Source organism: Tyto alba, unplaced genomic scaffold (assembly GCF_018691265.1).
Source record: "Tyto alba isolate M040663 unplaced genomic scaffold, T.alba_DEE_v4.0 Super-Scaffold_9, whole genome shotgun sequence".
Classification (NCBI taxonomy): Eukaryota; Metazoa; Chordata; class Aves; order Strigiformes; family Tytonidae; genus Tyto; species Tyto alba.
Genome location: NW_024881330.1, coordinates 37,448,409 through 37,462,419, shown reverse-complemented (window position 1 = coordinate 37,462,419; position 14,011 = coordinate 37,448,409). Strand labels below are relative to the sequence as shown.

Here is a 14,011-nt window from a genome sequence, read left to right as displayed (position 1 = left end):
ATATTTTAACTTACTTAAGCTTTAATTTATTTTCAAATTAACTATTTAAATAAATAGCTCTTATCTTTGTGATTTCATGGCTATTCATCCTGAAGAGCCACTATTTGAAAATTTAAGGAAATGTAATACTTATCTATTTAACATAAAGCAATCACAACTACGTAACTTCATAATTGATTATAACAGAAGATTAAAATTTCCTATGTAAAGACCACAGACTTAATTTCTACATTCCAGCACCTATTTAAAAAGTGTTTTTAAAAAGTCTAGTGCTCCCACAGTGGTATCATCTAAATTAAAAATGTAAGTCATTTTACAGCAGTTACACTTACTAAGATGCTTGTTTCTCTTTTAAAAGTGTAAGGTAAGTATGTTAAAATTTGAATTACAAATACTGATTGTTACCTGGTTCTTACATCTAATTTGCATCTATTGATGATACAGGACAACTCAAACAGAATTGGAAACCATCCTCGCACCCACACTCTGTCTTCAGGAGCTACATTCATATCATCACTTGTGTATTCCTTGAATGCCTTTAGAGGAAAACACAGGGTTATACAGTCATAAGAGTTTGATTCTTCAAAACAAAACACAATTTGGACTGTAAATAACAATCTCTGCTGTACTTGTATTATACCGTGACAGCTCAGCTGAGCTGGCAATCAAAACAATAATACTGAGAAGGTGAAGTGTTTTTCAAAGCAATGCTTAGTATATTATGAAAAATAAACAAACAAACAAAAAACCCACAACAAACCCGTGTGTCGTCCACCCCCCCCGGATGATACATTCAAGCATCAGTTTTTGTTTGCAGTTCAGTCTGAGTCTCTTACTCTCTTTTTACGGAGACAGCACTGAAAGTGAGGATCTACCACAACATTGGAGGATATCAAGCATTTTTGCTTATGCCATTATCCAGTCTTCACAACATTTCTCAGGAGGAAGCAGAGCTGATTTCCAGCAGCTCTCAGCAAAGCTAGCCACCAGCTGAACTGGGTGGATGGGGATGGGTGGTGGTGGTGTGGGGGGCAGGGTGGGATAAAAAAAAAAAATAAAAAATTGGCTGATACTTTCAAAGCCTGTGGCATTTTATACTCCTGCTGCTTCTGAATAAAGTACGTTTCTCATTAATCTCTGAAACTCAAAGGGAAGCCAATAAGGTCAGCCTGAGTATTTTTTTAATTTATAAAAGCACTGTTGATTAAAGCACTTATAATGTAGTTAATACAGACTATACCTGAGGTCTATCAGATACATATTTTGCACAGTGGCGAATGAGGCGGATCGCTTCCATACTGGTATCTGGAAATGCTGCATTGCAGGCAAATTCAGACAAGCACTTCACTGCATCCTGGAAAGAATCTATGGTTGCTGGGAAGTGTTTTTCAAACACAATTGCTGGGAGAAAAGTGTGAACAGAAGAAAAAAAAATGTCATGCTTTAAAATCTATCAATTCTAGTATGATGAACTCATTGTAACAGAAGTCATGAGAGACTGGTCCACTGATTGGTGCTGTCAAATGCTTGGGCAGTAATAAAAACTAAAAAGTGAATGCTCCAACAAAAAAAAAGTCACCCAGAGAACATTCTATTTTGACAGTAAATAAGTGTCTAAAATAAATCAAGGTAGTATCTAAAGGAGGGAAATTTAACAGCTAAGCAAGAAGAGAGCAATAGGCTTACTGTTTAACACTACCCTGTGTGAGGAGAGCTTAAGAGGGCTACATAAAGCACAGATTTACATCTACAAAAGGACCACTCTCAGCATTATAGTCCTGTTGCCTTGTTTTTAAATAGTAACTATTGAGGAAAAAAGCATTCTTCATCAATGCTGCAAACGTTTTAGGAATCTGTACAGGTTGAGACAGAATAAAGAGATCTCTTAAGTCACTTTAAACCTGAAATCTAGATTAGAATGGGAAAAAAAAACCAATCAACCAACGTAGTGCCACCTAGCTCAGCACTTTCTCCTGAACAGGGCCATAGACAAGCACAGTTCATAAACAAGGAGAAAGATAAGCAAACAACATAATAGTAAAATGAGGACACCATCTTTTTCCTGGGAGAAAAAAAAAAAATACAAAATTCTTCACTTCAATGAAAAGGTACACAGTAACTAAAATTATCTAAGGTTTGACTTGTTTTACTACAGAATGCTACAAACAGATTTTTTTTTTTTTAAAATGACTTAAAGGAAGACAGATAACTACAATCTTATTGAACTAGTTTCTCAAGTATTTTTCCCAGAGGGTTGGTTGAAAACTGTAAAATATTGTTTCTAAAGCATGAAGTGGGCTTTACCATGCAGGCTGTAGAGCCAAGAGATAAACAAAGCTTCTCAGTCTCTGGAGTCACATACACTTTCACGATGTCTGAACAGCATCAATACTCACTGACAATGTGTCCTGTAGTCTGGAATGCAAGTTCCACTATACTTTCATCCTGATCTGAGGCTGCCAGATGAAATACTGAAAAAATGTTTTTCCAGCCAGAACGGATGTTAGCAGCTTGGGAGTTTACCATTTGTGCAATACACCGTACAACCATGTCTCGAATGGTAGGAGACCTAAATTAAGATAATAAACAATAATTGTTTAAACTAATAGCATAATTCTCCAGCAACTGATTTTGCTGGAGATTGGCAATTTGAAACATTAATTGCAAAAGTTGGTGCTTATGATCCCGGGTAATTCAGTTGATTGTATGTTATTACCTGTTTCTCTTCATGATATGTTCAAACGGTCTTAGGAAGTCCTTCTGGAATCGGAAATTAGCAAGTTCGCCTTTTTCTAAGAACTTCATTGATAATTGCCTTAATGAGTCCACTGCAAAAATAGCTACATCTTCATTGGGATTGCAGCCAACCTGGTAACGTAGAATAGAAATGCACAGTAAGCTTGCTTCGGAATTCTTATGGTTTCAGCCCAAGTTGCCTTTACATTTGATAACGGGGAACTAAGCAGTACTGGAAAATTAACAACATTAAACAGCAGCCAATTCCATAAACCACATTGTTAGTGCAATTCAATAATCCCTAACCAATTCTAGCTATTTTCTACATTCTATATCCTAGCATTTAAAACTTTCTAAAAATAAGCAAGCTCTCTAGAAAGACTTCAGCAAGCTGTATTAAAATGCATGTCAAACATTCACATGATAAATTTCAATTTAGACTTGAACAGAAAACGTCTTATCCCAAGCTTCATAAATCACCCCCCAAAATTAGAACACATAACTAAAGGCAGCCAGTTCTAGACCCAGGTCATGATAAGTAACTTTATGTATACTCCTGCTTCTACATTTATCATATTGTGTAACTCTGCCCTCTCACAGGCCTTTCCAGCTTTACAATTTTTGTTGTGTTTTAAGCTACTTACACAGAAGGACAGAAAAAACAGTATAATTCAGATGAGCACCAGCTTTCCCAACAGATTTCTAAATAAAATTTATTTGTATCGATAATTCAAGAAGTATAAAGTATAATAATTAACAGGGATACCTTATTAAAATGATCTCCAATAACTTCCCAGATTCTAGACCACTGTAGCCTTATCCTGCCCATGTTGTAGTAAGAAATCTCTACTATCTTCTGCAGACTAAACATTCGAGGGTGAGTAGCAGAGAGCAGTTCATCCATGGATACAGCACAAAGCCAGCGAACGAAATCCACTGTTAAATGACCACAGATTTTAATGCAACATTTTTCCAAGGTTTAAGACAGAGCTGCTTTGTCGTTTACAGGGAGTTGGGGGGGGGCACCAAAAAACCTACCAATAGCATTTCCATCCAACCTTGTAGATCCCGTAAATATTCTGTAAAGTACAGTTTACGACATTGTTAGAATTTCATGAAAAAGCATCTATTAAACATGTATTCAAGATTTTTTTACATATAGACATCCTCCAACTACTTTTATTTATTAAAAAAACAATTAGTAACTGTGGAAGAATACTGAGCTTTGAAAATACAAGAAAAAATATTTCAATTGTTTCTAATATTTAAAAATAACTCCCATATGCATGCGTGGAAATTGGAAGGTGAGCATTGCTTCTAATACTATGAGCTCACTGACAGTGACTGATCAATTATGCCAGCAGTTTATAAACTATTTAGCCCTGCTCCAAATATAGAAGTCAAGCTTCTCCAGAGTGCACAATTCCTATTTGCCATGACAAATAGATACTTGAAACACTTCTCATTATGAGGAGGGAAGAAATACAGCAAACCTAAAGAACTATTATGTGTCTGACATTAAGTCTCCAGTTTGCTTGATGTGATTTTACTGCAAGTCAACTTTAATTGAACTGACACTGATCTTGCTGCCCATACTCAATCACAGGAACGCTTGCTTGTAAGCCTTCAGAATGATACTCCTTTGTGACTGTCAATTTTGACAACCATTATTTTCCTAATATTTTCTGATTTCTTATATGCTTAGAGAGCAAGATCCATTAACGCTCCAGTCTGATCAGTACTTTACGATATAAACAGAGAATGTTTATGATATGTATCATGCCTGATCAAATCCAGTTATGATAAATATGAGTCACAGAAAGGAAGACTGGAATAATAATTTTGGTAATTTCAGACAGCATCTACATAACCTAGAGGAAAGCAGGGAGTCAGCAACTACATTTAGGAGAAAAACAGTCTGTTTTTCTTGTCATTTCAATAATGCTCCCTGTACTAAGGCAAAATGAGATTTGCTATCTGTTACTATATATACCAAATCAAGATTCACCGGACAGTACAGTAGCCTTCATTCTGCAACTCTCCTGTAATAATTTTATATCAGTAAACAGGCTTCTTGCCTAATCTTTGTTCCTTCTTGCAAAAATACCTCTGCTCCATAAAAAAGGAAAAATCCCACAAAACTGAGAAGCACTTTAATATGATAATACTTATCTAGTTTTTAGTTTTTTCCAAATAGGGGTAAACTAATCATGTCCTATTATTAGCACAGGGTATTCAAATATTGCTTAAAAAGCTTGAGGTGGCAATAGCAAATTTAATACAATACCTGTCTACAGCAACAACAACACTCTGGGAGCTAGTTTCACCAATGGACTCCTGAATACTTGCTATCTGCTTCCAATCCACATTTCCACCAACTGCAATGAAAAAAATTTGAAAAATAGGTGAGAGGTAACACAGAAAGGGCTGGGAAGAAAGAGGAAGAGAAGTCACAACACTACTAGTATAATTAAATATATTTCAATTCACAAAAAGAGAAGGACATTATTAATTTCCCTTGCATGAGCTGGGTATCTCAGTGAACAGTTGCATGTTGGTCTAAGTCCTAATTCTCCAGATTCTCTATCCATGTATAAACTATAGTAGGCCCAGAAAACTGTCCACATTTAGAACAACTGTATGAATAGATACAAGTGGAATAAATTGAAAAGCACAAAACCCACCTTTTTCTTTCCATCTTTCAATGGATCTTTGGTAATTTTGCTACTGAAAATACACAACATATGATAGAAAATACTGCATGGAGGAGAATTTTCACACTTTATTAGCAGCAAGTGAGTAAATCCATTCTGATATGTTTTCTTTTTTATCATTCACAGAGAAGAGCTCCCACCAAAACTCCATCTTAAAGCTACATCTCAAGTACAGCAAAATTATCACCTAACAATAGTGAGAAAAATCTGTAAATAAAAATAGCAATATTTATTTTGGAGGCTAGAAACTGTAACCCACACCCTGGAAAGCTCATGTTAAGAAAATGCTAACTTCATCGTGAGTAAATTTCTGAAGTTTCTGGCAATCTCTAGGTCTCCTCTACCCCTCATCAAAAAAAGAGCAGGAATCTTGCAACCATTCTGGGCAGTTCCACCTACCCTGTACTTAGCTTTTTTTTTCTCAGGCAGGCTAGCAGAAACATAGGGGAGAACAGAAGACTGAAAAAAAGGCCGTCAGTTCTGTTCTCAGAGCTTTGCAGAAACAAAGATCATATAATCATAGAATGGTTTGGCCTGGAAGGGACCTTTAAAGATCACCTCGTTCCACCCCCCCTGCCCCGGGCAGGGCCCCCTTCCCCCAGCCCAGGGGGCTCCCAGCCCCGTCCAACCTGGCCTGGAACCCTTCCAGGGAGGGGGCAGCCACAGCTGCTCTGGGCACCCTGAGCCAGCGCCTCATCACCCTCACAGGATAGAATTTCTTCCTTACATCTAATCTAAATCTACCTTCTTTCAGTTTAAATCCGTTACCCTTTGTATTATCCCCACACCCCCTGATAAAGAGTCCCTCCCCCTCTTTCCTGTACCCCCTCTAAGCACCGGCAGGCCGCTATAAGGTCTCCCCGGAACCTTCTCTTCTCCAGGCTGAACAACCCCAACTTTCAGCCTGTTCTCCTAGGAGAGCTGCTCCAGCCCCCTGAGCATTTTCGTGGCCTCCTCTGCACCCAGTCCAACAGGTCTGTGTCCTGGGGCCCCAGAGCTGGACGAAGTGCAAGAGTGATGGAGACATTCAAATGTGAAGAGTGGACACCTGAATCCTTTATCAGGCAGCAAATGAGCAAAGGGTGTTTTGGATTGGTTTTGTTTTTTTAAAAACCACACACTTTAACTTCAGCAAGAAGAGTGAGTGCTGCTGTTTGCGTACATCTGATTTTGCAAGCAGGTTTGAAAGATGAAGCTTCTGTGTCACTAGACTGCAACTTCACCTACTCTAATTAAACAGTATTTTCCTGTAAAATATGTGCCTGTATATATGGACATATGGACTGTGGGTTTTCCACAGGAATTTAGGTTTATAGGAAGGGTGCTTGAAAGCCATAGTTCCAAAGAATACTTCAGAGCGATCACAGAAAGAAAACTGAAGTATCTGCAACACATGATTTGTGGAGAAGAATGAAAAAAACTAAGAGTTGATGAAATGACTATATTCTAACAGCCTCGAAGTGCAGGAAAACCAAATTCCTTTGTAAGGCATTTTCCTGTAAGGCTGAACTGGTATTATTTAAAAAAACCCAAACAATAAAAAAACCCAAGAAAATGGTTAAGTTTCCATATGTGCACTGTAACAAGCATTCCAGAAATTCAATTCAGAAACAGTTTGTGCATTTGGGCATAGACTATTTTTTTAGAAATGTAGTTGACAGAGGGAAAAAAGTTGTTATGAACTGGATCTACACCAATGACTAGCAAGTATGATTTAGAGACATCTGACTACAGTTTATACTCTGGAGCTATTACGACTTAACATTTTTAAATGCTAGTCACTTCAGCATAGTGAAACTGCCAGCATTTGAAAACGGCAAAGTTGGATAGGTCATCGGGGAACACTAAAATGGAGGATGCATACTAGAAAGGCAGGAAGAATCTCAGTATATGAGATGCTGGCAGATACATTAATTTCCAGGCACAAGGTTTCCCTTCAGCAACTCCTGGCAAGGTGAGGGGAGTACACAGAGGCACACCAAAGGAGAGCACAATGGAAAGAAAAGGATTCTATTCTGAAGAAAGACTGTCTGGGGAGAACACAAAGCCAGCCGACTAGGACTAGTTGAGGGCTAAGGTCAGGGAAACTAGTAAAATAATCATTAGTCCTCAAAAGGAAAAGTTACATGAAAAATTGAGGGAACACAATGCTTTTGCTCAGCTGTGGGTGAAGTTGTTCAAAAGGCAGGAGATATTGAGCATCGTACTAGAACTGAAACTTTCTAACAGTCAAATGGAGTTATATGTACTTCCTTGACACTTCCATAGTTTCCTAATACCCTACACCTGTATGTCTTTAACTGTATTCCTATTTAAAGATGAAAAAGAAAAAAATCAACCTTTTTAAGAGAATTTAAGGTAAGACCAGTATACTTTTCTAGGAGGACAGGAAACAACATCTCATTTACGGAGTAAATTTTGGCTCTCAGGCCAACCTAAAAAAGGCACTTATTCAGTACCAAAGTAACCAAAAGAGGAGGAAAGAGAATTTCAGCTAAACTGATCTCCTACTTGGTTTGAATACTGCGTATGTCTCAGTTTCATAACAGAATGCTTAACCTACACATACTAACTTGCTTGTTTGGTAAAATACTTGGTGCCCTAACATTGCAATAGTATTGAAACTGGTCATACCATCAGTAATTAATTCTTACTTAGTCAGCTGTATTTAATAGAAATGAATAATTTACTATTTTCTTACATTTCTCACTCTTCCATTGTAGCAATAACACTTAAAAGAGCAAAATAAATATTCAAGAAACAGGAATAGGTCTATTTAAAGCCTAAGACTGTTTTACAAGGACGACTTCATGCTCTTATCTCCAAACCTCACAGCCAACAGTAATGAAAACAAAAGACAAACTCGGGCATCTGTGTGAAAAAAGCCAGATAAATGAAATACTTCACATTTGCATTACTTACCCAGTCCCAGCCCCACAAATTCATCAGGTGCCTGATCTTTTGTTCCAGTAAAAGAACCTTCCCTGCCACGCACTGTCCCTGAGATGTAGCGAGGTTTTACTCCAGTTCCTATTAACTGTGCCAGTTCAAGTTGACTGATGCATTTCAGAATCTATTCCAGAGAATAAAGAAATTGTTCATCGATAAAAAGCAATATGAAGGAGAAAAAAAAAAATATTCAGGCAGATCTTTAAAAGAAAAAAAAAAATCTAAACAAGATCAAACAAGTATTTCTGATATTCTGGATAAAATCAGTATTAACTTAAATACTCATGAGTATTAATGAGTATTAATTTAAATACTATTTTAAATACTTAGTTAGTCTCTCACAGTTTTATTTCTCACGTTGACATGTTTCGCTACTTTAATTGGCTGCATAATGCGCAATTCTACGTAACGTATGTACCAAAGTATATACTTGGCACTTATCTAAAAACCATTGTATTTATGCACAAACAAGTACACCACTGTGTTCAAAATCTGTACGTGCACTTTCTTAGTATAAGTACAAATGAATCCTGTACCTCATGCCAGGAATTTCCTAAATAGTTTCCATCCGTATGAGCCACTGTGATGAGAGTTTTAATTGTGTCAATATTTTTCTGCTTCATTTCAGTAATACCAGAACTCACTGTAAGTAATGTAAATCTTGCTAAGGCTTGGACATAGGCATCTCTTTCAAGCTACAGATGGGAAGAAAAAAAAAAAAGAATTGTCTTATAAGTACTTTCTCATTTCATTGTTCTTAGTATAATCTGTGCAATTTCAGCAACTCTATCATTTCCCTCTCACCTCCTAGCACTGAATTTCCAAAAGATTCTACACAGTGAGAATAACTCATGTTCTTCTATAGTAAGCTGTGGGATATTACCAGGCTCCTCTATTCAGGAACATAAAGACTAACGTCTGACAGCAGAGAACACATAGGTTGTTAGGTTTCTGGGTTTTGGGGGGGGCTTTTTTGGGAAACAGGATGATGTTTCAGAAGAAATGTGGCTTTTTAGCTAAGCTTTTAATATTCTTGTACTATACTTGGACCTAACTCTGAAAATGCTGCCTTAGCAGACTCTCTCAAGTGGTAGGATTTTTTTGGCAACCGAATCTAAATAATACATCTAAAAGGCATGTTTTGCCAATTCCACAAAACTGCTCAGAACGTGTTTGATTTAATCTACGCTGTTTGGAGCATCTCAGAAGCTTGTGAGGAGAGACTGTCATGGGTGGGTAAACAGCAAGTGACCTATAATCTAGGCAGATGAAATCAATCTCACAAAAAAGAATGTTCCACATGTAGGTACCCGATTTTTATGTGGAAGATATCTATAGATACCAAAGGAAACTCCTCAGATCTCATATGAACCGATTACAACAGTAAAAGGGGATTACAGTCGAGCTCACAAGTGCATTTTACTCTCCTGTTATATATGATCTGAAGGCCATAAAGTGAAATGGCTGTACATCAGATAAACAAATGACAGCTGTGAAATATATTTAACTGTTTGGATGTTTAAGACTATTTTGATATAAAAAAAATCATGGAGCACATTAATAAAACCAAACATAAAATAGTAAAAAAAAAAAAAATATTCCAGGAAGAATGTCTGTTTCATAGCGAAAACAAGAATGCCCCAACAGTAGGCAATGATAGCAGGGACGGATTGTCACAGAGCCACGTAGCACGGCTGCCATCTTCAAACCCAACTACTACAACAGGGTACGCTGGCAAAGGCACAGCAAATGATATATAAGCATAGAAAAAATGGAAGTTTGATGGAAAGAGTACTAAGCAAAAAAGCTTTAGAACCTACAAACTGTGTATCTTCTGTAAAAGGAAAATGTTTTCAGTCTTACCATCCCTCTCTGCTCCATACAGATATTCCCGCTGTGTCCCTTTTTCTAAGCCATCAAATTTGAAGGAAAAGAGCTAGACAATGTGTCCATCAACCAGAAAGTAAAAACAAACGATAAAAGCAAACTAAGTACATCTTTTTGACATGTATCTTGTCCCAGATGCTTAAAGACAGAAGTCAGACTGTGTGACAGTCTAAGATTAAAAGCATAAATTAAAATCAGAATCTTTAATTGAAGTTTTAGAGGGGAACATGCATAGCTTAAACTATATTGTGACCTTCTGGAATTTTCTTAAAGGCCTCCAAGCTCCCTCCATTATCTCTCAAGGTGTGTAAACTAACGTTAACTGTTCTTAGACGACAATCTTAACTTCTGTATGTTTATTCAATGAAATAAAAACTTGCCAGCATCAGTTATGCACAAGAGAAAAAACCTGCTTCCAACAGCAGGTTGTCCCTAAGTCAGCTCAAGTACTGGTCTTCCAGCCTCCTTCAAACCAACAGAGCTCTCTGGTATCTGAACTCAGGCAACACTGCCATCTAACCGGGAAGTTATGCAATGGGATCATCCCGTAATGGTCCGACATCATCAACAAACCAATACTGTTTTTAATGATATCAGCAAAACAGAATTCGCATAGGAAATGAAGAAGGCACATCACTTACATTGAAAATACAAACCCAAGTTTTTACATTTCGACAAGTAAGAAGTGCTGGTTTTGAAATATCTTCAGTTCAATGAAGTTTGTCACAAGTCAATGGAAGGGTACAACTGATTCTGGTACATTCTTGGAGCATAGGGATCATAGAGCAAATGTGTCCTTGCCCTCCCTACCCAAGGCAGACCACTGCAGGACTGAGAGCTAACCTCTGCAGCTGCTGAAACTGGTATTTGTGCCAGTTCCACTTCTGCAGCTAAGAAACAAAAATAACAGGAATGTGAATTTCATTAACAGCTGCAGGCTCCAGGGGAGGCTTTGTTAATCGAATTTTTAAGTCTGTTCAGTTCAGGGGTTGTGTGTAGGGGGAGTGGGGAATTGCAGAATGAAGTGGAAAAACAGAGGAAAGAAACCTTACATGTTCTCAAATGGGCTTTTTTAAGCAGGTGTATTAGAGGTCCCAGTGTGCCTTTCCACATTAGTGATATACAGTAATTTAATTTGCTAGATACAAGGGGAGAGGGAAGTAAAGCATTCACTATCATATCATAGTTCAACAGTTTTTACTTAAAGTTAGTCTTACAAGGTTGCTGGGGTTTTTGACTGGTCTGTTTTGTGGGTTTTTGTTTTGTTTTGTTTCTGTTTATTTTAATGTTTGCAACGTATACATGAAATAATGCAATATAAAATTTTGCTCGTCCTTCTCTTCAGTGATCCCTACACCATGGACTTATCCATTTATTAACTAATAGTCTACAATAACATAATAGTATGTTCACTACCGATGATTTGAAAATGGGAAAAAAAAACCCAAACCCACATTTAATGAGAATTACCCTCTGGAGCCAGAGAGTCTGGAATTCTTGGCATTGTGCTTAATGCAAGATACATTCGTGCATTACATCAGGAATGATATTTCCAGTGCCACAACTGTTAAAATGGTATCCAATTACAGAAGTCTCAGATTAGTATAGTCTCTCTGAAGTTGAGAACAGTATTTCAAACACACTTCGCAGAGATACTATTTTACTTATGAATTGGGATAGACTCATTTTATGAAACATCACAACATAGCTGAACAGCTTTGTAACAAAGCTAGAAAGAAAGTACTTTGACATAAAAGTAGTCAATGTGTGGGGAAACAAAAATTCAGCACATAGGCATGGCAGCACTTGCCACAGAACACCAGGAAAAATAAAGGCCACTTTATTTAAAACACTTTCAGTCAAATATCATATGAAGTAGTAATTGCAGAAGCAGGCAGCCTCTAGGTATTGCAGTGCATAGCTTCAGCAACAAGGACTCTTAGAACCCCACTAACATTTTGCTGGTACATAAATCAAAGTATTGGCTCAATCTTAAATTTTTTTACCTGAATGTTGAAAATGCAAGCAATCCTGATTGCACATCGTATACCCTCCAAACAAAGAGAGGCAACTTCTGTGTCATCACAGTCCTGTAGACCCACGCTGAATGCAGCCAGAAAAGGTGTCCATGCCAACTGGAATGTATGCAAAATTAAAGTTACATCAGCAACTCTTAGTACCTAAAGGAAATGTTATAGTTTCAACATCTTGCCAAAGTGTAAATTCCATATTTAATTCACATCATTAACCCTGAAGTTGTGTTTTGCCAAAAAGGAAATAGAATTGAATAGACATGAGACAGACTAGGACAGAAGTATGGTTAGAAGAGACACGAGAATAGGACAGAAGTAATGAAGGTTAACGTTCCCTGCAGAAGCATTCTCCCTCTCCCTCAGCAACCAACACACACAACCAATTTCAGATATCTGTAAAAAACCAAAACCCCAAAACTATGTCAATTAGATGTTTATTGGAGTTTTGGTATTCCTGGGATAACATTTATCTTTGCACAGTGAGAAATAAAAATAGAGTCAATAACTACATGTGGTTATGGAGAGGAAACTCCAGGGTACCCAGAACGATTTTAGAAATAATTTTTCCTGAAGTCACCCCAGATGAAATACAGAGTCAGTGGGCACAGCAGGGAGCAACAGACTTCACACTTAATTTCATAATAAAATGGTGTACCACAGAACTTTGGTTTCATTTAAGCCAGCAATGCCAGAAGCACTACGTCAGAAAAGCACGTAACACTTGCACACACCAAACCATAACTCTGGGACAGCATTAAAAGCATCAGATGAATTCCTAGATCCAGGACTTAATTCCGTATTGCGTGACTATCGAGGTCCCTTCTTATCTAAACTGTTCTATGACTATGTTCCAGAAGTATATCTTTCTTTTTTTTTTTTTTCCCCTTTTCCCGATTTTTCATTCCTATTGAAACCAAAACTAATCTTAAAAAATTGCAAAACTGAATTACTTTTTTAAGAACTATCTAGAGATCTGTATGGTATGCTTCATAACTACATTTACACTGTTATTTATAATAGACTGTTTTGTCATTAAAAGTGAAAATTAAGCCTCTAAAATAGTAAATTTTGGTCTGCTTAGTGGGTGCATAAAGTGATTTTTTTTTTGTTGTTTTAATCATTTAGCATATCTATCTGTAAATATAGTTCTAATCGTAAATTTTATACTTGCATCAGTGGATGAAAGAGATAGCCAGAAATTTATAAAGTTTTGCTGAAATAAAAAAAGTCTAAATAAAAAATGTGAAACATATACTTTTACAGTTCTCATTCTTCTAAGACGACAGCTCTCTGCTCAACATATTACATTGTCCTCTGTACTTTAATTAGTTTATGAACAACCTCAAGTAAGAAGACTTCTAATTCTTAGCACCTTCACAAAAGACACTTAGGATGTTAATTTACCCTGATGTTTCATATTTTGCTCCTTTGAAAATGGATTTTGTGAATATACTTTTCAGATACTAAAGGCTAGAAATGTTAGAGTAACAGGGTTGGGATCGTAACGAAAAATAGTCTATGATTTTTACAGATGCCCACATGGAAGTTATTTCATTTTAGCCTTAATGAAGTCAACACAGAGAAATTATGTACAGTAAACCTCTGTTAAGTGACACCCTAACACCCTGAAAGTAGATCTTAAACCAAGGCATCTTTTTAGCGTTATTCTGTACAAACACAAGTACTGTCCCA

General features: G+C 37.0%; 1 protein-coding gene across 1 annotated transcript in view; it reads right to left on the bottom strand.

The window, feature by feature from the left end:
* Positions 1 to 14,011, bottom strand: part of ARFGEF1 (ADP ribosylation factor guanine nucleotide exchange factor 1) — a 98,647-nt gene that overhangs the window by 16,950 nt on the left and 67,686 nt on the right. The window contains exons 20-29 of the mRNA XM_042785879.1: positions 12,293 to 12,421; positions 8,936 to 9,094; positions 8,373 to 8,523; positions 5,024 to 5,114; positions 3,775 to 3,815; positions 3,503 to 3,672; positions 2,717 to 2,868; positions 2,397 to 2,569; positions 1,241 to 1,401; positions 406 to 536 (exon numbers count right to left, since the gene is read on the bottom strand). Of these exons, the coding sequence (XP_042641813.1) occupies positions 406 to 536; positions 1,241 to 1,401; positions 2,397 to 2,569; positions 2,717 to 2,868; positions 3,503 to 3,672; positions 3,775 to 3,815; positions 5,024 to 5,114; positions 8,373 to 8,523; positions 8,936 to 9,094; positions 12,293 to 12,421 (1,358 nt within the window). The remainder of the gene's footprint in view (positions 1 to 405; positions 537 to 1,240; positions 1,402 to 2,396; positions 2,570 to 2,716; positions 2,869 to 3,502; positions 3,673 to 3,774; positions 3,816 to 5,023; positions 5,115 to 8,372; positions 8,524 to 8,935; positions 9,095 to 12,292; positions 12,422 to 14,011) is intronic.